Source organism: Protomyctophum bolini, assembly GCF_963924005.1.
Source record: "Protomyctophum bolini genome assembly, chromosome: 12".
NCBI lineage: Eukaryota > Metazoa > Chordata > Actinopteri > Myctophiformes > Myctophidae > Protomyctophum > Protomyctophum bolini.
In genome coordinates this window covers 19,846,059-19,867,268 of record NC_137873.1, presented here as the reverse complement: position 1 = coordinate 19,867,268, position 21,210 = coordinate 19,846,059, and the positions used below count along the sequence as shown (strand labels likewise).

Below are 21,210 nucleotides of genomic sequence, written 5' to 3'. Positions count from 1 at the left end.
ATTTATTTGATCCAATTCTTTGGAATGTAGTAGTCATTGATCAGAGTCTGAGACAACAGGGACGGATGGATCTGGATGCTGACCACAGTGACCAGAGAAGTTAAAGTACAAACATTTATTTTTGTCACTTAAGGCCTCACTGCTATTGAACCACTTTTTATTGTCAATTTTTCCTGTCTTACCGTTTTTTCTTTTTTTTATTCTAGAGCTGAAACAGCAACATTACAGATGCAGTATTGAAAATAAAACCTTTTTCTTGTCATAGAAAATAAAACAGCCAAAGTTAAAATGAACAAACAAAACAAACAATGGCACATACATCAGTGACGGTACAAAAACACAAGGTGATATTACCAAGTAAATAAAAAGTGTTACGTTTCCAAGAAGAGACACCGTAATATGCTTTTTCGAGAATGAAAAACATCTCCGTTAAATTGTACATTTCAGTTTACACCGTGTCAGCTGAAACTTTTGTTTGCAAGAATCCACAATAACACTGTCCTTTCCTTCCCTCTTTCTTCCTCTCTTGTTCATAAATCAATACCATAAACACATAGATTTGTAATTATTTTTTAAATATATCAGTGCAACATTGTGGTGTCTTTTTTTTTTATTTTTACATCCAGCACTGCAGCATCCCTTCTCCTTTAAAGGGACAGGAGCCCTGCTAATGATCTGAATGAGAAACTGGAACATTCTATGTTACACTGAGCTACTCTTGTGTTGAACATAAGACTTATACCAAGGCAGACGCTTCATTTATCCTTTGCCGCATGACATTGGCGACACAACGTCGTGAGACATATTATAAATTAGGCTCACCGCTCCAGTCAGTCACTCATAATGTGATTGTGTTACTGTGGACTCTCCCGGGCTGGCTCAGTACAAAGGATTCTACGCAAAATGCTACATCAACTCAGGCAACACAGGGACATTCAGCACGAGGGACCACCTATAACAATGTGTCAAAGAGCCCTTCACACGGTTCAACGGAGCTTCTTGGTACTGAACCGTGTTGGTGGTGCGCATGCGTGAACAGGTGTTACCCTTCATCTCCACCTAAACTCACATCACAGGCTTATTGGAAAGTCTGTTTTATTTACCGATCAGTGCGACAAGGCTTTGGTCTAGACTCGAGACTCTAGCCTGCTTTCTGTATTGGTAATTTGCACACACACACACATACAGTTCATGATGTACGCAACATTTCCATATCTGTTCAAGACCCAGACCGGATAAGCAACCTGCAAGCAACTTGATCCCAGTTTAATCATTGCTGTAAACGAGTCAATCGAGGTTAAAAGGTTTGAGTGTAGCACCCTGGAGGAACATGGTTATTCATTATAATTAATTTCGGAGGACTTCCATGTTACTTTGATGTGGAGCTGACTCAAAGACCCAACCAAACAGATGGAAGTATGGAAGAAGGTATGCAGTTGTGAAATTTAAATCACATTACCAAATCACAGCAGCGTTGTTATCGTAGCTGCTGTCACCATAGCACACATTAGATACTTTCACATGAGAGGGGTGGAGATGTAAAAATATCTCTTTTGCCTTTCGCACAATATAGATTTAGATGTACAAACTCCTTCCCCAAATAGCAGTCTATTGTGGTCAGATCAGAGTCAGACCCAACATCTTACGTGATCACTTCCAGCAATATCTATCTAGTCTTCTGGCTGCCGTGAGACTGCCAAAACTAAGTAACTCAGGTTGCAGCAAATGTAGTCCTCATATTCTCCCTCCTCAGAAATCTCCCACAAAGTGTCATAATATTCTTAAGGTCCATCTCCCAGGTTTGTCTCTGCACCAGTGACTCAACATTCCCCCGCATTTGCAGTGCTTAAAAATCATTCTGACTTAGAAAGGATGCTGCAGAACTTTTTTTTCTATAGAAAAGGGCGCTCAAATATATTAAAACCTATGTACAATATGTTGGATGTGTCATGTGCCGGGCTCTCTACGCATTTTATATTTCGTAACGCTTTTCCCAGGCCTTTGAAAGACCCAGACCCATAATGTTACTTGAAGATTTTGGACGGTATTATGATGCATGACAATGGTGGCTGAGCGACAGTTGAAGATTATTCACCACAAAAAATATCACAATATGTGAAAATGACAGAGAGGTCTACAACTACATACAATGTGTAGTTATAAGCACATTAGAGCTGAACAATAGCTGTTTTGTCCCACCTCCAAGACGTTTTGTTTTCCTTCCTTAAAGGCGTCATTCACACGTCAACAGTTCAACACCATTTTTCATGACATTTGTGTCCAGTATAAATTAGCCATGAGACCTGGAAATGTCCAGATTGATTCTCCATACTTTCCCAGACATTCCAGGTATGCGTAGGAACCCTGGAGGTGAAGCCAGCCAACGCCAACGTACTGCTATGATCAGAACACAACCAGCAGAATCAAAAGGCAACAGAAACTGGAAAAATAAAAAGGCACTATCGGAACCACACATGGACCGGGCAGGTCAGGGAGGAAATGACCCCCTTCACCCTGGGATGGACACACACGCAGACACACATGCGCACACGCATGCATGTACGCACGCATGCACGGCCGCACGCACAGGAAATGATACATGCACTCCACGCCATATACACGAATGCAAACAGACTGCATGCATGTGACCATGCATGCAGCCATACATGCTCTCAGGCACACACACACACACACACACACACACACACACACACACACACCATGGCTAGCTTAATAGTCAGATATCTGGGTAGCAAATCAACAGTCACTCTCACTCTGCTTCATCTATGAAACAATGACGTCCGAGGGGGGAAACGGAAAAATCAAAAATAAATCTAATCTTTCCAGAAACAAAAGTTACACAAACGATAAATACTTTCATCTGAATTGGTCTCAACACCAGCATGTGATTACATGAACTCAACAAAGCACGCCGAAGAAAACATACGAAACAAATATAATCCTTAGTTTTCTTTTCATTGTTTTCTTTTTTCTTTTCTTTTTTTGCTGTACAGATTTGTTTATACACAGTGCCCCCTATAGGTAAGTCCGTTCCACTGCAGCTCCTGAGAAAGAAAACACATTGGCTCAATCATTTTTTTCCAGGCCCATTGCTTTGCCGTCCCAATTGTCAGCTTAAAGCCCCTCCTCTCTTCCCCCCGGGGTCCTTTCCTCCCTCTCTCATGATTGGCTGCGTTTAAATGTCCTCGTCGGGAGAAAAAAAGGCTCCACCCCCCCTTCATCTTGCCGCTCTGAGTGCCTCACGCCTCGGAGTAGTTACTCTGTCCGTTTATCTTGTCTTTCTTTAGCTTGACGCCGTCCACCAGCTCAAAGTTATAGTTCTCCAGGGCCGACAGGTTCCTGTCCGTCATGCTGCCTTGCGAGCAGGCGCAGTACAGCACCACGCCACAGATGGCGCCCAGGAAGACGCCCAGCGCCGACATGGCGATGATGGTGATGAGGATGGGGTCGAGGGTCTTCAGCATGTTGCCAGGGCTGCCCAGCTCACTGGGATCCATGTCCAGGGCTGCAGAACGAGACAAGGAGAACTATGAACATGGCTGCAGGACAAGACAAGGACAACTATGAACATGTCCATGGCTGCAGGACAAGACAAGGACAACTATGAACATGTCCATGGCTGCAGGACAAGACATGGAGAACTATGAACATGTCCATGGCTGCAGGACAAGACAAGGACAACTATGAACATGTCCATGGCTGCAGGACAAGACAAGGACAACTATGAACATGTCCATGGATGCAGGACAAGACAAGGACAACTATGAACATGTCCATGGCTGCAGGACAAGACAAGGACAACTATGAACATGTCCATGGCTGCAGGACAAGACAAGGACAACTATGAACATGTCCATGGCTGCAGGACAAGACATGGAGAACTATGAACATGTCCATGGCTGCAGGACAAGACATGGACAACTATGAACATGTCCATGGATGCAGGACAAGACAAGGACAACTATGAACATGTCCATGGATGCAGGACAAGACAAGGACAACTATGAACATGTCCATGGATGCAGGACAAGACAAGGACAACTATGAACATGTCCATGGATGCAGGACAAGACATGGAGAACTATGAACATGTCCATGGCTGCAGGACAAGACAAGGACAACTATGAACATGTCCATGGATGCAGGACAAGACATGGAGAACTATGAACATGTCCATGGCTGCAGGACAAGACAAGGACAACTATGAACATGTCCATGGATGCAGGACAAGACATGGAGAACTATGAACATGTCCATGGCTGCAGGACAAGACAAGGACAACTATGAACATGTCCATGGCTGCAGGACAAGACAAGGACAACTATGAACATGTCCATGGATGCAGGACAAGACAAGGACAACTATGAATATGGCTGTGTGGAACTGAAAGGTGAGACTGTAACTGGAAACTTAAAAAAGAAAAAACTATATTATATATATAATGTGAGAGATATGCAACAGGTATACGTACGCATAATCAAGATCTCGGTGGGTGGAGACGTGGGAACTACTGGATCTATAGAGTGGAATAACATAGAGCAGAATAGAATAAAGTCGTTAAAGAGCGAACTCAAGTAGAGACGAATATAACAGAACAATATGCAAATCCAGTATAGTTGAGTAGAACATAATCTAATAAAATACAGACCTTTGCACTCCTCTGCGGTGAGTCCATCCATGATCTGAATGTTGTCCACAGCAATGTGTCCTGTACTGTGTCTGTCCCCAACACCCTCCACCACCACCTGCACACAACACCACCCAGTTAGTGTGTGTGTGTGTGTGTGTGTGTGTGTGTGTGTGTGTGTGTGTGTGTGTGTGTGTGTGTGTGTGTGTGTGTGCATGCATGCATGCACATTCACATTCACATTTTACAAATTCATGCACAAACACCAGGGAACCCTTCTGGTGTTTCCGGCTTTAGTGCCGAGTCTAAACGGTATGAACTTTTCTAAGCAGTCCCCCAGCAGCACCTTAACTGTACCTGATAGGAAGAGGTGGAGTGGGGCAGTAGGACTCTGCCCTCCCTCCACCGGCTGCCCTGGTGTCCACTGACCGTCCACAGCACCTGGCCTCCACCCATCTCCACCTTCCGCTGTTTGATGTGGAGCGCCCCCACGTGCTCCCCAAACATGTGGTACCAGAAGGACATGCACAGGTCTGCGTCCGGGGACGTGACGGGCAGGCTGGCGAGCCGCGCCACTCTCTTCTCCCCTTCCTGAGCCACATCCACGTCCACCACTAGCTCCTCATCCTCTTCCTTTGCGTTGTCCATGTTTCCGTTCCTCCCCATTTCCTTGTCCGTCAGCTGCATGTAGATGAAGTTCCCTGGACCACCTGCGGGTGGCAGCAGAAGACAAGAGATGAATTTCAGTGTCTTGCATAGCTTCATTATTTTGCCTGGTGTTTTATTATTTTAAATAATTATATTAAATTTTAGAATTTAGATACAACCTGAATGTATCGGAATTTTGCCTTTTTTGTAAATTGAGGATATAAATATGAGCTGCATTGGAATGAATATTCATTGATCTTATGCCATCAACTAGCCTATACCTACCAAATATATTCTATTCCACTTTTTTTTTAGCACTCGTTTTTCCTATAGCTAAAGATTGACATCCTGTACACCCCTCTGAGAACAGATACATTTCACCAATGTACAGGGGGCAGTGCTTCTAGCTATAGGCCTAAGCATTCTCACACAGGGACATTTCAACCGTGACAGAACACAGAAGCGCATGCAGCTTCCAGCAGTGGTGTAAAGTAGCTAAGCTAAGTACATTTACTTAAGTACTGTACTTACGTACACATTTTTGGTACTTTCCTGGACTATTTCCATTTTCCAATACTTTTACTTCTACTCCACTCCACTACATCTCAGAGGCAAATATTGTACTTTTACTCCACTACATGTGCTTGAAAACATTAGTTACTAGTTACTTTGTGGATTTTGATTATTATTATAAAAACATACATTAACCACTTCAGCCCTATATACATTTCGGCCTTTTGAAAATAGCCGATCTACGATCTGGGGGGCCCAGTCCAGAGCCTGGGCAGAGGCCTTTTTGGGACGGTTCTGGACAACCGTGGGTCCGACCAACTTGACACAGGGCACTGCAACCCCTGCGGTGGTGTGGAACGTGTGTGTCGAATTTTAAGTTGGTGGGGCGAACGGTTCTCGAGTTACGTGGATTACACACAGACAGACAGAGACATGGTGCATTTATACAGTAGATAGATTTTGATGCCATAACCTTTGTACCTTTACTCAAGTACATAATTCTGGACTTTCACGTGTAACAGAGCATTTCTACATTGCAGTATGTATATGCTTTCCACCACTGGCTTCCAGACAGTATTAACCCATTTTGGGCGGGAACCCCTTTTGTTGTTAGCATTATGTTATGCTTTAGCTATTGAAAAATAGCAGATCTACAAGCTCATAGCGCGCCACCGAGTGGCGCGCTACGAGCTTGTAGGTCTGCTATTTTTGAAAAATGGAATCTGATCTCAGGTCAGAATGGGTCAGGATCACAGGACAGGACAGGCTTGGATGGTACCTTTGTGGTCCAGAGTGGGTCCTTTATGGCCGGCTGCAGAGCCACTGGTCTGTATGAGCCACTGAGCGTCGCTGTCGTCGCCCTCCCTCGTCCAGCCGCAGAACGAAGACCACTCGAAGTTACAGGCGAACCACAGGTACTCTGGAGGAGGAGAACATGTTGATTCATTGATTGAAGTTACAGGCGAACCACAGGTACTCTGGAGGAGGAGAACATGTTGATTCATTGATTGAAGTTACAGGCGAACCACAGGTACTCTGGAGGAGGAGAACATGTTGATTCATTGATTGAAGTTACAGGCGAACCACAGGTACTCTGGAGGAGGAGAACATGTTGATTCATTGATTGCTTTATCTTTTGCACTTTATGTATCTATATGTATTGTGTTTTTCATGTCTACAATAATTTATTGATTTATGTTATACATTTTTGCTTAGCTGTAAAGCATTTAGTGCTACTATTGTGAAATATATTGGATTCGGTTACAATTTACAATTACAATTTAAGTCCTCAAGAGCATTGTTTTAAAACCAGTGGGTTTTGACCTAAAGGAAGGAAGTCAAGAAAAACAATACCATTATCCCTTCACAGAATACTGCTGTTACACCTACTAAACCCTCAGCGCTTAGTTAATCACTCTAACCTGTACATACAGATAACGGCTCAGGGGGGAAAGTACATACACACACGTGTGTGTGTGTGTGTGTGTGTGTGTGTGTGTGTGTGTGTGTGTGTGTGTGTGTGTGTGTGTGTCTGCGTTTGTGCGTGCGTGCATGCGTGTGAGAGACAGACAGACAGACAGACAGACAGACAGACAGACAGACAGACAGACAGACAGACAGACAGACAGACAGACAGACAGACAGACATGAGGAGTGGTATAGTGAAGTGACATGCCACGCAGAGGGCGTGGTGCCACAAAATAAGAGACGGATGTGGCTGTGGGGGGAAAAAAAGCCTTCCCAGACAGAATTTATATTAAAAAAAGAAACCTCTCTACATCTGCCTCCAAACATGGCAGCCGTATTCCGACTGCAGTGGCTCACCACACTGTCCACATGAATGCAGAACCTCTCTGTACACTGCAGGGTGTTCCCTGATGAACTAATAGAAGACAGAGATGGACATGTGCGTGGCTTCATTGAGACCACACAGTCAAACGGAGTGTTCATCTGAGACTTAAATTCATACTGCATATTTTACTCTGCCAAAGGCTTCTTTCTATACCATCTCTCTCTCTCTCTCTCTCTCTCTCTCTCTCCAAATCCCTCTTCATCACTTTCTCTAGCTATTTCTCTCTTTCAATCTCTCTGTCTACTTCTCTCTCCCTCAGCCTTCCTTCAATCTCTCTGTCTACTTCTCTCTCCCTCAGCCTTCCTTCAATCTCTCTGTCTACTTCTCTCTCCCTCAGCCTTCCTTCAATCTCTCTGTCTACTTCTCTCTCCCTCAGCCTTCCTTCAATCTCTCTGTCTACTTCTCTCTCCCTCAGCCTTCCTTCAATCTCTCTGTCTACTTCTCTCTCCCTCAGCCTTCCTTCAATCTCTCTGTCTACTTCTCTCTCCCTCAGCCTTCCTTCAATCTCTCTGTCTACTTCTCTCTCCCTCAGCCTTCCTTCAATCTCTCTGTCTACTTCTCTCTCCCTCAGCCTTCCTTCAATCTCTCTGTCTACTTCTCTCTCCCTCAGCCTTCCTTCAATCTCTCTGTCTACTTCTCTCTCCCTCAGCCTTCCTTCAATCTCTCTGTCTACTTCTCTCTCCCTCAGCCTTCCGATCAATTCCATGACAAATGAGGCTAATTATCAAAAGGGTGACACGGCTAATCATGACATGGCTGGTGTTTTTGGTTTCCCCTCGTTTCATTTTTTATTTATTCAAGACATACAATCTGTCTTTCAGGATAACTGATTTAGTAGCAATATTATTGCAGGAAGTTGGAGTATTAAGTTTCTTTAAGTATTGTGACCTTCATTGTCAAAAGGTAGCTGCTGGTGTAGCAGTCCGGGCACCTAGGCCGATCCTGACGACACTTGCTGCGTGTCAATACCCATCTCTCTCGCCCCATTTCCTGTCAGCCTAATGTCCTATCAATAAAGGCCCCAAAAAGCCCAAAGATAATAATTCATTTTTTATTTGGAGGATACATTCCTTTGTGAACCACCAGAGGGCTGTAATGAGCACACAGGATGAAAGGTTTGACAACCCATAGGGTCCATGAGTTTTATAGCCCTCTCCCAACAGAGGAGTAACTACCATCAAACTACAATAAAGGTCTCAATGGAAGCGCATAGGAAGACCACCTCCAACCACTACAGATGTGCTAGTAATATTGTATTAACATACTCTACGGTAAAGATTGGTTAAAATAATATTGCATTAAAAGAAAATAAGTTCTGGATTGTAGCTTTATCAAACAAATAGTGGAATGATAAAAGGAGGGGTTATAAACGAGGAGGTCTCACCTGGTATGAAGTCCATAACAGGATCTGCCACTGTGGTGCCACCTGCCAGAGACAGATGGGCACAGTCAGGGAGCGAGCAGAGGTCAGGGGAAATGGGACTGAACCCGCACAGATGCCATCAACCAGCTTGCTATGCAAGTGTAATGTGACGCGTGCAATACTGCACTGCACTGCAGAGAATCTCTTTCCATTTAGTGGAAATGGGGAATGTTCTAAGCATTCGTTTACCCCCCTCAACATTTTAGAACACAAACGTTATGTTTTAGTGGCAAACTAATGTAGAGAATATGGCAAAAAGTGGCATGTACATTTTCTGTTCAAGCAGTAAGGAGGGCTCGGGGAGAGAGAGATAGAGAGATATATGGATAGATGGAGAAACAGTGTTATTTTATTCATTTGTAAGTAACTGAGAGTGACCAAATGTAACCAAATGGATGTGTAAACTCTCAGGATGCCACGGCGTACCTGTGACTGTGTCGTAGTCCATAGGTGTGTCTGCTGTCTCACTGGGACAGTCCTCTTGTCCCGCCTCACACTCCGTGGCAGCGGGGGTGGTGCTGGGGATGGTCACCGGTGCTGTGGTGGTGGCCCCAAACGTTGTCATGGGCAGGGTGGTGGCGAGGGGTGTGGTGGGGGGAGGCAGGGTGGTGGGGTCTGGGGAGAAGAAGAAATGCAACAAACACCTCAACACGCAAGAACATAACAGACATATCTTTCTATCGATCACGAGGACTATCTAGAAAGACAGAAAGAAAGAGTTACAATAGAACAGGAAATGGGGTAAAACTGTGAAACCAGGAAGTACCTCCCAGTCTTAAGCTGAACCAACATTCCTGATTGGATTAAGATATATCTATGTTTGTTTTCTTTTGACACACACAAACGACAGTGACACCATGACACTAGCAGACCCCAGAGTCTGGTCTACATGGAGTGTGGTATTCCAGTAACCTGAGCCACTGTAGGCATTGAGGGTGGGTCTGTACTGATAGAATAGATAAACACTGGGGGAGACAGAGACAATACAAATGTCACTGCTGTCGCATGTGTGTCAATAGCCACAATGGCGAGAACATTTACCACTCAAACGGCCTTCTTAGAACAAAGACTTTAGAACATAAAAGATATTGGTTGGATCAGCCTGTAATAGTTTTTGCTGATAAAGTAAGTAGTTTTAGATTGTTAATGTTGCATCCCATGTACAGGTATCAAAGAGTAAAAAGCAGTACACATTGAATAAACACATACTACTACTCCATATTTAATATTAGTATCATCTGTATATGAGATAAGCTTGGTACTATTTGTAGAGCATCAAATATGAATGTCTTGAGGTTTTAATAAACCGACTGATAAAGAATACAGTGAATACAGCATCTCTGATGCTCAACAGAATGTACTGTATGATTATACATTCTGTTGAGCATCAGAGATGCATTACTTCAAAACACACCAACAGTAAAGTGATAATAATCTCCTGTGCTTATGTGCTTTCATAGTGTTTTTTTTTAATATTAACTTTGATACTTTCTGATGCTTTGATAATTTAAAATGTGCTCATTTAAGCATTTAGTTGTCAGAAGCCTTTGAGATCAAAGGCACACCGTCATGTACGTTAATCAAACTCAGACAGCCAACGTCAAGGTACCAGAGCTGTGGTTTAGATAATTGGACATGATTGCTAGAGGATATGCAGGTTTGTGTGTGAGACAGTGAATGTGAATGTTGTGCATATAGGCCTAATGTTATGTATGTATGTAGGCTATGATACTGTGTGTATATGTGTGTATTTTAGATGTGTGTGGCATGTGTGCGAGCATGCATTGTGTGTGTGTGTGTGTGTGTGTGTGTGTGTGTGTGTGTGTGTGTGTGTCTGTGCGTGTGTGTGTTTGATATTTGCGAGTATTCTTGCATGTATGTAGTGTGTGTGTGTGTGTGTGTGTGTGTGTGTGTGTGTGTTAATTGCTGCTGTGAAGCCTGTTTGAAGAGGTTGACAGTGTGTGTGTGTGTGTGTGTGTGTGTGTGTGTGTGTGTGTGTGTGTGTGTGTGTGTGTGTGTGTGTGTGTGTGTGTGTGTGTGTGTGTGTGTGCGTGTGTGTGTGAGTGCGTGTGGGTGTGTGTGTGCGCTCTGCTCCCTCCCTTTGAAGTGAAACACTATTGATCTGGAACAGATAAGAGAAGTTGGAGCGTGTGCCACACATTCTCTCTTCTCCTTTCTTCTTGTGATTCCCTCCCCTCCTTCCCAGCTCCCTCTCCTCTCCTCTCCTCTCCTCTCCTCTCCTCTCCTCTCCTCTCCTCTCCTCTCCTCCAAAGCGCTGTGTTTTAGCTGATCTTTATCAATCTCCCTACAGGGCAACCGGATATCCAGACCAGACCAGACCCCACCTCGCACGCACGCACACACGCACGCACGCACACATACGCACACACACCAGCTATCAGTTTAGGTTTATGTTCCGAATTGTTTCTAGATTATGCAGTGACTCCACTGACTGTGTTGCGTCGCGTTGTGTTCTGATGGCATCAAAAAAGTAACCTTGCCAAGTTGGTGACGCCGTCCAAACGCAACCGCTGGCAGCGGATCACTCTTCATTGATTAAAAAGGGAACATTCCCTGCATTGATGGAACGCTGACGGACGCCCGATGGCTGCAGTGGAGCCCCGGCGTTAGTCAATTGTTATTGACAGAGTTATGCCTCTATACTGTATATTTGACTTGTGTGTTTTATTATAGAGTGACTGAGTGCTTTCTTTGTATGTAAGTTCCCCCTTTTCTTCTTTTTCTTTTAAGCCAGGTAATCCTGGGTAGGAACTCAAGGTATTTATAGTCACATAGCCTACACACATACAGCTGGTACATCCTTTGAGCTTCCTTAACATTGTGGATAACATAAGAATACAAATAAAATGAAATATGATTAAATAATAAAATAAGGTAAAATAGTAATATATTAATTATAATAAATAATAATTGCATTGATAGTCTCTGTTGAGGTTATGGTTAGCTAAGGAGAACTCCTAACGCTATGGCGATGCAACACGTTATGGGCATGTAGATCGGCTAATTATCGATTAGGGTGGTTCATCAAGATAATCTACAGTAGGTGAAACGTTAAATGGGCCACTCACCCTCCATTTCACATCCCAGCAGCTCCAGCCTCAGACCCAGACCCTCGTTAGTAGCCCTCTCTGGGTAGATCCTGACAAAACGAGTTAGCAGCGAGCCCAGGGACCTCAACTCTGGGGTGTCGTGGTTTTGGTTCCCTATGAAGATCTGAGAAAGACAAGAGAGAGAGAGGGGGGTGATTGGGGGGAAGACAGGTCAGGGTTTAACTGTGTTTGTCTCTGACTTAATTATATTCTGTGAGTCTATCAGACTCCTAATTAGCCTATTAGAGACTTCCACCGGAGAGCTAATTTTATTACACGGTGTCTCACAATGGAATAACTAGTGTTCGAACCGGTTCTAGATGAAGAAGAACGAAGAAGAGGCTCAGTAAAAAAGCTACAAGACACAGCCTCTATTTTATAACTGTAGTCGTTTTTTTATATTTCTTCTTCCCCCTTTATTGAATCAGAGCGGAAGAGAGTGTTTTTGGAACGCGTGGGGAGAATGCTTTGATGGATTCAAGCCTAAGGCTACAGCACACAGTCAAATCCAGTGTGTCAATTTAACTTAAAGTTAAACTTAAAGTTGTGAAAGTGTAAAGATCGGTCCGTTTTTGTACTTTCAGGGTTGAATAAACACATTGAAGGCAGGCAGGTTTGTCAGTCACAGAAAAGGTGACGACCATTCATTTCAAACACATTCTTTTCATAATCTCATCTTTTTTGTCACTCAAACTGACCATCTGGGACCAGGGTAGGGTAAAACAAGAATACAAAACAATTAATGAAAATGTCAAGATCTGTTTCCAATGATACAGCAGCCCATTTGATAAGAGAGTCAAACAAAATCAAACAGAGGAAACCCAGATAAAGGTCCGGAAATCCAAACCAGGGTGCAGCCTTTCATAGTTCATAGATAGAAGCAGTAGCCCAGATGAAAATGGTTATGGACACACACTGGGAGCCAGTGCGACCAGACACCAGACACTCTGACGGGAAGAGCTACCCTGGTGTGGTACTGTGCACACGTTTTATTTTTTAAAGTAATATTTCTTGCATGTGTGTGCGCACACAGTCACATACATGCAACTACTGTATTTTTGTGCATTTGTCCATGTTTTATACGTGCCCTCTGCACACATTCACTGTGATGTGTTCTGTATGTGATGTGGATGAGTGTGAGCAAAGAAATATGCGTAAATAGGTCTACAGTATATAATGTAATTGTGTATAGCCATAATGTCTATACACAATTACACACCCATGCGTTTGCATGTGCACAGTACATGCCTATGTTTGTGCGAGTGCACATACATACACAACACATACGGTACACACGGTGTGCATGAGGTTGCACATACAGCATGTAAAAGAAACACCAAGGTCTCAGACCCAAACCCAAAGAAACACCAAGGTCTCAGACCCAAACCCAAAGAAACACCAAGGTCTCAGACCCAAACCCAAAGAAACACCAAGGTCTCAGACCCAAACCTTCCTAAGGTCTCAGACCCAAACCTTCCTGCCTTGTCTTTTGAAGAGAGCTGCAAAGCGGCTTCATACAAAGAGACAGGAAATAACCGAGAGAACCAGAGGAGGGGGGGAGGGGGGGGAACTGTGTGAGAGAGGGTAAAGGCTCATACATAGTCTGGATTTACGGTGGTGGGGTGACCACCGAACTACAACATGACGTCACGAGCCGCGGTGAAGAGCAAACCACCGCCACCGCTCCAGCCCTTCTCTCTGTTTTTACTCACCACCGCTCAACGTTATTTCAGCTCCGGTGGTCAGCTCACCACCGGAGCGGTGGTCACCTCACCACCGAAAGTCCAGACTATGAATAGGCCTTTAGACAGAGAGTAAATGAGAGAAAGAATGGGAGTGTGTGTGTGTGTGTGTGTGTGTGTGTGTGTGTGTGTGTGTGTGTGTGTGTGTGTGTGCGCGTGCGTGCGTGTGTGCGCGCGCGCGCGCGCGTGTGTGTGTGTGTGTGTGTGTGTGTATGTGTGCACACGAGCGTGTGTGTGTGTGTGACTGTGTGTGTGTGTGTGTGTGTGTGTGTGTGTGTGTGTGTGTGTGTGCGAGAGAGAGAGAGTGGATAAAGGGTATTGTAAGGTCTCTATCTGCAGGGATTCAGCAGGGGTCCTGCAGCAGGGTCTGTTTGGAGTTTGGAGCTCAACTCCGGTGGAAAAGGCTCACACGCGTTCCAGATGCGTGTGAACGACTTCCACTGGATTTGAGTTAAAATCCCTTTTCGACCTCCTGCGGAGAGACGCACTGAGAGACAGAGGCCGGAGCGCTCCTTTTGGTCCACATGATAAACTATTCCGTCCACTACGTGTGGATGGCTAACGTGGCTCGCTTTGGGCACGCCTCACGAGCCTAAAGGCCTCACTGTCAGCACGCCTGCCTTGTTGTCTTGTTGTCTAGATTTAAAAACTAATGCATTTCTAACTCCATTTTTACACACATATGGAACGCATAGAGGAAGTGGTATTTGGTCATAATCAGAATCAGCTATGTCACTTAATTCACAATAAATACAATAATATCTTTGGTGGCATCCTTGAAAGTATTTACAACTCACTCAGTTGCATAGTGTGTGCATGGCATACGAGGACAACAGGACCTCACACGCAGTGTGAATGCAAAATCTACAGCCCAGACAGCGCAGCTGGTTATGGACGGTTTAATAGCAGTCATATGGACACAACAAAAACGTATTCCACCTCATTATTACCGCCAGGGTCTGTGTGTTTTATTTCTAGGCAGTTAGTTATTACTCTTATCTAAAGATACATCCAACATGTGTAGCCATAGAACAAGATAAGACATCACAGAGACCTAATTAAATGAAGTCCGGTATTGTGTGAAACACAGTACTATAGCCTTGTATCCACCCGTACTACTGACAATGAATATTCCCTCTGTGGACATTGATGCTTTGGCTAAAAGTGTTATGAATCACCACCTGATATTTACATAACAGTAGCCTGATTTACAGCGGCGCAACATATTGCAATCCATGAATGGCTTTTGTGCCTGTTCGTTCGATAACATCCTGACACTGCAGGAAACGCGGCTGTCTCTCCTGTCAACAGCCCCGCTATCTGCCACTCCCATAATTCAGTTGTCATTGATCGTCATTGACCTGCGCTGCCTGCCACCCAATGAGAGGGAAGACATGGACATGATTGTGGAGAGAGAGAGAGAGAGAGAGAGAGAGAGAGAGTGTGTGTGTGCGTGGGGGCCAGGGGGGGTCTGTGCAGAATAGCAGATAGTGATTTGAAACAGGGCTTGGACAATGTTTCCGGGAGAGAAGTGAACTTGACATTGTAAGCCTGATGTGGTGATATCAAGCAGCTACATGTTCATATCTCAAAAGTCAGAAAAGCCACTGTCTTTTCCCACAACCATTTTCTAAAGTTTTACTTAACCCAAACATTAAGACATAAGGCTTAGACATACAGTATTAATATTATACTTTAAGTACACATTGAGGCCAATACTTTTACTCAAGTACATTTCACATTGTGGTATTGCTTTAAGTAAAACATGTTTGTACTTCTTCTATCACTGAACCGACCACAAAACTGGTCGTTCCTGTCAACTGAATTTAATTTTAATTCACACATTAATCATGTTACCAAGATTGCCTTTTTTCACCTTAGAAATATTGCACGAATCAGAGCCTATTTGTCCTTGGACGATGCAAAAACGCTAATCCACGCCTTTGTTTTTTCTCGGCTTGACTACTGCAATGCACTTTTTTCAGGACTGCCTAAGAAAACAACTGACAGATTACAACTTGTCCAAAATGCAGCAGCCAGAGTTTTAACTAGAACTAAGATGAGAGAACATATTACTCCAGTTTTGGCATCACTGCACTGGCTTCCGGTTGTTTTTAGGATTGATTTTAAAATTATTTTACTTGTCTATAAAGCTCTCAATGGTCTCGCACCTTCCTACCTACATGACTGCCTGCCTAAATATGTCCCAAACCGCCCCCTAAGGTCTTCCACTGCTGGCCTGCTCGCTTTGCCAAAAAAAATGGCAACTAAAAAATACGGGGAAGCAGCTTTTTGCTTCTACGGGCCGTCGGCATGGAACAAGCTCCCACTGTACCTTCGTCAGGCAGCCTCTGTAGACATTTTTAAAGCTCAGCTCAAGACACACTTCTACAACATTGCTTTTAATTGATCTTTTATTTTTTATTTTTGTTATTCATGTCCTCACTGTATTGCATTACTGCTTGTTCTTAATGTTGTTGCCTTGCTTTTCTTTTATTCTCCATTTTTCTGTAAAGCACTTTGAGCTGCATTTCATGTCATGAAAGGTTAAAGATAACCTAAGGATAACCTCAAACCCTACCTTAGGCTTGGTGGTGTTGTCCTCCTTCACCATGGTCCACTTGTCTCCGTCCAGACTGTGGCCCACCTTGAACCTCCTCATGAAGACGTTCCGCTCGCGGTGCTTCCCTCCCTGGATCACCACGCCGCTCACCAGCTTGTCCTGACCCAGGTCCACCTGCAGGCCACAGGGCAGAGGTCAGAGCTGAACAACCTGAACGTTTGCTATTTTCACAATATTTAGAGTCGTGATCAAACGTTTACATACATTTGTAAAGGACATGTACTGTATGTCACGATAGTCCTGACTTTCCAATAATTGTTCAACTCTTATTTTTCTGTGATAGTTTGATTGGAGCAAATAGTTTCCAGAGGAAGCGCACCTGCTTTTCTTCCTTGACTGATATATCTGGGATTTACATATTCACAGTGAACAGAAATAGGCTAATGTTGAGCAAACAAAGACAAAAGAAAAGTACAGGCACCACTTTGTTTTATTGGACATAAGTCCAACAAAGCATCCCAGTCCGCCAGACATACTAAGCAGATGAAACAAGGCTTGGCGGTATATTGCAATTTGCAACAGTACCGCAAACAATGCGGAATGGACACTGAACCATTGTGAATGAAAGCTGCTTCGTGACAATTATGTATTGTCGTTTGTATTTATTACTTTGTTCAAAGCAAAATGTGACAAACAAAAAGTCTTTAATTCTTTTGTCTTTGTCTATTTCTTATGCCCAGTCGGGACCGTGAGCGTACAGTACCTGAAGCCACTCGTTCCTGAAGGGTTGTTTGGTTTGTTGCTGGGTCCACCCCGACCGCCCCGTCAGCAGACGAGCATTTTCAGCCACCCAGCCTCGGTCTGCATGGGACGAGGCACTGATCTGGGCATCCGAGACCTGCCCCGACACCATACCCAGCATCCCCGAACACGGATAGTCTGAGAGAGAGAGAGGGAGAGAGAAGGTAAGATGGAGGGGGGGGGCAGGGTGGAAAATACATTAGCAACGGTGTCCTGTAACTGAAAGGTCACAAGTTCAATCCCTGCAACAGCCACATGTGTGTCCTGTTGATGTTCCCGTCGTCAAGACACTGACAATCACTATTTGTTTTGCCTCTCCAAGCTGTTTTGGAGAAGTCTGAGAGATTAGGCTGAATACCAAATGACAATAAATTACACTAAATGACAACAGCAACCACACACACACACACACACACACACACACACACACACACACACACACACACACACACACACACACACACACACACACACACACACACACACACACACACACACACACACACACACACACACACACACACACACACACACACACACACACACACACACACACACACACACACACACACACACACACACACACACACACACACACAGGATTTGTTGAGTCCAAGCACGCAGTGACAGACATTTTCTTTCAAGCACTCCGTAAATAAGCATAACCTCATTTGCTGTGCAGAATCGTGACAGGATGAATGGGGGCTTTAGGAGCCCTTTTGTTCAGATTCCTCAAAAACAGCACGAGTAATGGCGCCGTTTATCACACGTTTATTGCTAAATCTAATATCCAAGAAAGAAGCGAGGATAAATCTAATAAATCCAGAGGGAAACATTGATTGTCTCTCTGGCGTGGGATTTGCATTTGTACAAAGTGCACAGTTTAACGAACAGAGCTCTGGAGCCACATGTGATGTTTAAGAGAGAGGATCCCGAGGAGGTGAATTCCTACACAGTGTGAACTACGCTGTAATCAGCTTTTACAACTACTTACTGCCCCCAACCCCCATGTGTGTGTGTGTGTGTGTGTGTGTGTGTGTGTGTGTGTGAGAGTGTGTGTGTGTGAGTGAGAGAGAGAGGAAAACAGAGACACTTTGAATTTCTATCTAGTACATTGTAAATTCCACATTCATGCACTCACACGCATGCCTGTACCTAACCTTAACTATCACCACTAGCTACTACTAGCTAGGAGAGAGAGAGAGATGGAGAGAGAGAGAGAGTGTGTGTGTGTGTGTGTGTGTGTGTGTGTGTGTGTGTGTGTGTGTGTGTGTGTGTGTGTGTGTGTGTGTGTGTGTATATGCGTGTGTGCATGCATATGTGTGTGTGTGTGTGTGTGTTTGTGTGTGTGCGTGCGCGTTCAGCCGTTCACGCATGCTCATGCGTGTCTATAATATCTAAGCGTAGACCAGAAATGGAGACACTAATTAACTCATTAATCACCTTGGCTCCGCACACCCCAGCGCGGGCCCCCATGACTAAGAACCCAATATCAGTTTTATAGCTGCTCTCCTACCAGGAGAAATACGAGTTGTGTAAGACTCTCGTAACAGATTTAATGATTTGGGCTTTTATATATAGTTGCTGCGAGGACAATGATTCAAGTGGATTTTCCGCGGCCGTTCAAAAGTTGTGATTAACCACGGTGTGTGTGAGTCTTGTGTTCGCCTGCGAGGCTGCGGACCGTTCTAAATCAACAGGCAAGCAGAGCCTGGGAAGAGCAGGAGGAGGAGGTTATCTTCAGCCGATGCCCCGGGATGATTCACACACACCGATGATGTAAGACGAGGTTAGAGGTAACGGTGTGTGTGTGTGTGTGTGTGTGTGTGTGTGTGTGTGTGTGTGTGTGTGTGTGTGTGTGTTCCTGTGCGCATATGAATGATAGACGCACTGAAAGGCCCCTGTAGCCTCACGCTGACATGTACTCCATGCGAGCGGCTCAATCACCTCACAGTCCACCATTCATATTCTTTTATGTGCTTTTCAGGAAGGGTGACGTGAGAACATTATTTTATTTCAACATGTGTGACTGTTTCTGAATGGAGTTCTATGTGGTACTGCATGGAATTATCTGAAGCTAGATGTGTAGGCGACCTAGTAGTACATTTATTTTGCGTAGTAAATTAATTTAGCACTATATAGTAGTCATTTATGCACACATTAATATATTTGTTGGTGTAGTGTAGTGGTTCTCAAAGGACCCTCAAATTCATATTTGACTAATAATATTAGAAAATATGTTGTAGCAGATCTAGAAGCTCACAATATGTCACAGTGTGACGCGTTGTAATCTAGATCACCTATTTTCGAACAACCGATTTCTATGGGTCCCTTTATTTTGTTGTTTCCTACATTTCGTTTTTAATTATTACTATTTCAAAAATAATCTAAAAACATTCCTGAAAAAGGCAAACATTGGCAACATCAATTAAAAAGTAATTTCATGAAGAAATCAACAAAAACCAAAGAAACTCAATAAATGAGAAGTAGTGAGAATATTGTCACTAGTTTGGGTCCTGGGGAGATATCAAATGTCTCTTTTGTGTCACAGGCTATAAAGTTTGGGAACATTGCACTACCTGATGTCCTGCAGCCGTAGATCTCAAAGCGCATGCAGATGCCTTGCTCCCAAGACATGGGCCTGATGCGAACGTAGCGGGCCAGCGTCTGCTTGGGCAGGACGGCCCGAGCCTCGTCCGTTGGGTTGTGGTTCCCATTGAAGATCTGAGGAAAACCGAATAGTTAAAACGACTAGTTCCGTTAGATAAAGAAGCAGTGATGGCCACCTGATAGCTAGGTCCAAAGTTTTGCCTTTCGTCTACCCACTAATTTGATTATAATCTTCGCCAGAGATGAAGGCAAGCGAGGAGATTATGTTTTCCTCCAAAAATTTTCATAATGGAAGTCAACGTGCGCTCAGTTCAGCAACATTGTTCTAAAATCTACAAGCTCATAGCACGCCACCGAGTGGCGCGCTACGAGTTTGTAGTTCTGCTATTTTTGAAAAATCCTAAATGATGTACGACATAAATATATCGTACATCATCATAGATATGTCATAGATCACTGAAGTCATAGTCTTGCCCAAATATGGAGATATGCGCTCCACTGAGCGCACATTTCTGGCCGAGGAGTGTTTTTGACCTGGCGTACATAGATAGCCTAATGACAATGTACGTATTTCAGAACACAGATGGCCAGGAGGTGACATCCATTACCTTCTGCTTGGAGCCTTCCTTGATGGTGATCCAGTCCTCTCCGTTGGAGCTCACGTCCACTTTGTAGGAGCGGACAAAGTAGTGCTTCTTGGTCTCCTTGGAGATGGCCCCCTGCGTCCCTATGGCCGACACGAACCGCAGGAAGCCCAGGTCCACCTGACAACACAGGAAGTAGCAGGAATGTCAGTGGAAAGGGGTCACACGGGTGGGCACGAAGCAGTCACTCAAAAGGTGAGAGAGGCGGGCGCTTTGTGTTAGAAAGGTCACTGGGTGGCATCACTGGAATGACTTGGAAAATCTAAATAGTTACAGGTGTTGTGTTGTGTTGTGTTGTGTTGTGTTGTGTTGTGTTGTGTTGTGTGTAAATTGATTAACATACATAAGCCCAACATACATGATGAGAAACACATTTTGTAACTGGTAGTTACACTTAAAGCAAAAAAGGAACTAAGGATCCAAATCTTAATAGTATAATTCCAGCTGGAAGTAACACATTGGAAAGATATATTATCCCATTTACCAGACAGTATTTCACCATATCACTGTGAGTTATAGGAACAAAATAAAGGAGTTTTCTGAAATACACCTGTTGGCTTGGAAACCGCCTGACCAAGTGACAAGATTCAAAGCTTCGAACTCGGTCACTTCCTCATAAGTTATTATTCCTCGAGTTAGTTGGTTTTCCTCCGTCT

The 21,210-nt window shown here is 44.1% G+C and overlaps 1 protein-coding gene across 1 annotated transcript in view; it reads right to left on the bottom strand.

Moving 5' to 3' along the window:
• Nucleotides 1–21,210, bottom strand: part of LOC308326386 (neuropilin-1a-like) — a 69,630-nt gene continuing 48,420 nt past the window's right edge. Inside the window, exons 7-18 of the mRNA XM_080779225.1 lie at nt 20,519–20,674; nt 19,880–20,024; nt 17,263–17,438; nt 16,518–16,673; nt 12,174–12,318; nt 9,511–9,699; nt 9,046–9,087; nt 6,588–6,728; nt 5,006–5,358; nt 4,670–4,766; nt 4,493–4,537; nt 1–3,526 (exon numbers count right to left, since the gene is read on the bottom strand). Coding sequence (XP_080635351.1) covers nt 3,261–3,526; nt 4,493–4,537; nt 4,670–4,766; nt 5,006–5,358; nt 6,588–6,728; nt 9,046–9,087; nt 9,511–9,699; nt 12,174–12,318; nt 16,518–16,673; nt 17,263–17,438; nt 19,880–20,024; nt 20,519–20,674 — 1,911 coding nt within the window. The 3' untranslated portion in view covers nt 1–3,260. The remainder of the gene's footprint in view (nt 3,527–4,492; nt 4,538–4,669; nt 4,767–5,005; nt 5,359–6,587; nt 6,729–9,045; nt 9,088–9,510; nt 9,700–12,173; nt 12,319–16,517; nt 16,674–17,262; nt 17,439–19,879; nt 20,025–20,518; nt 20,675–21,210) is intronic.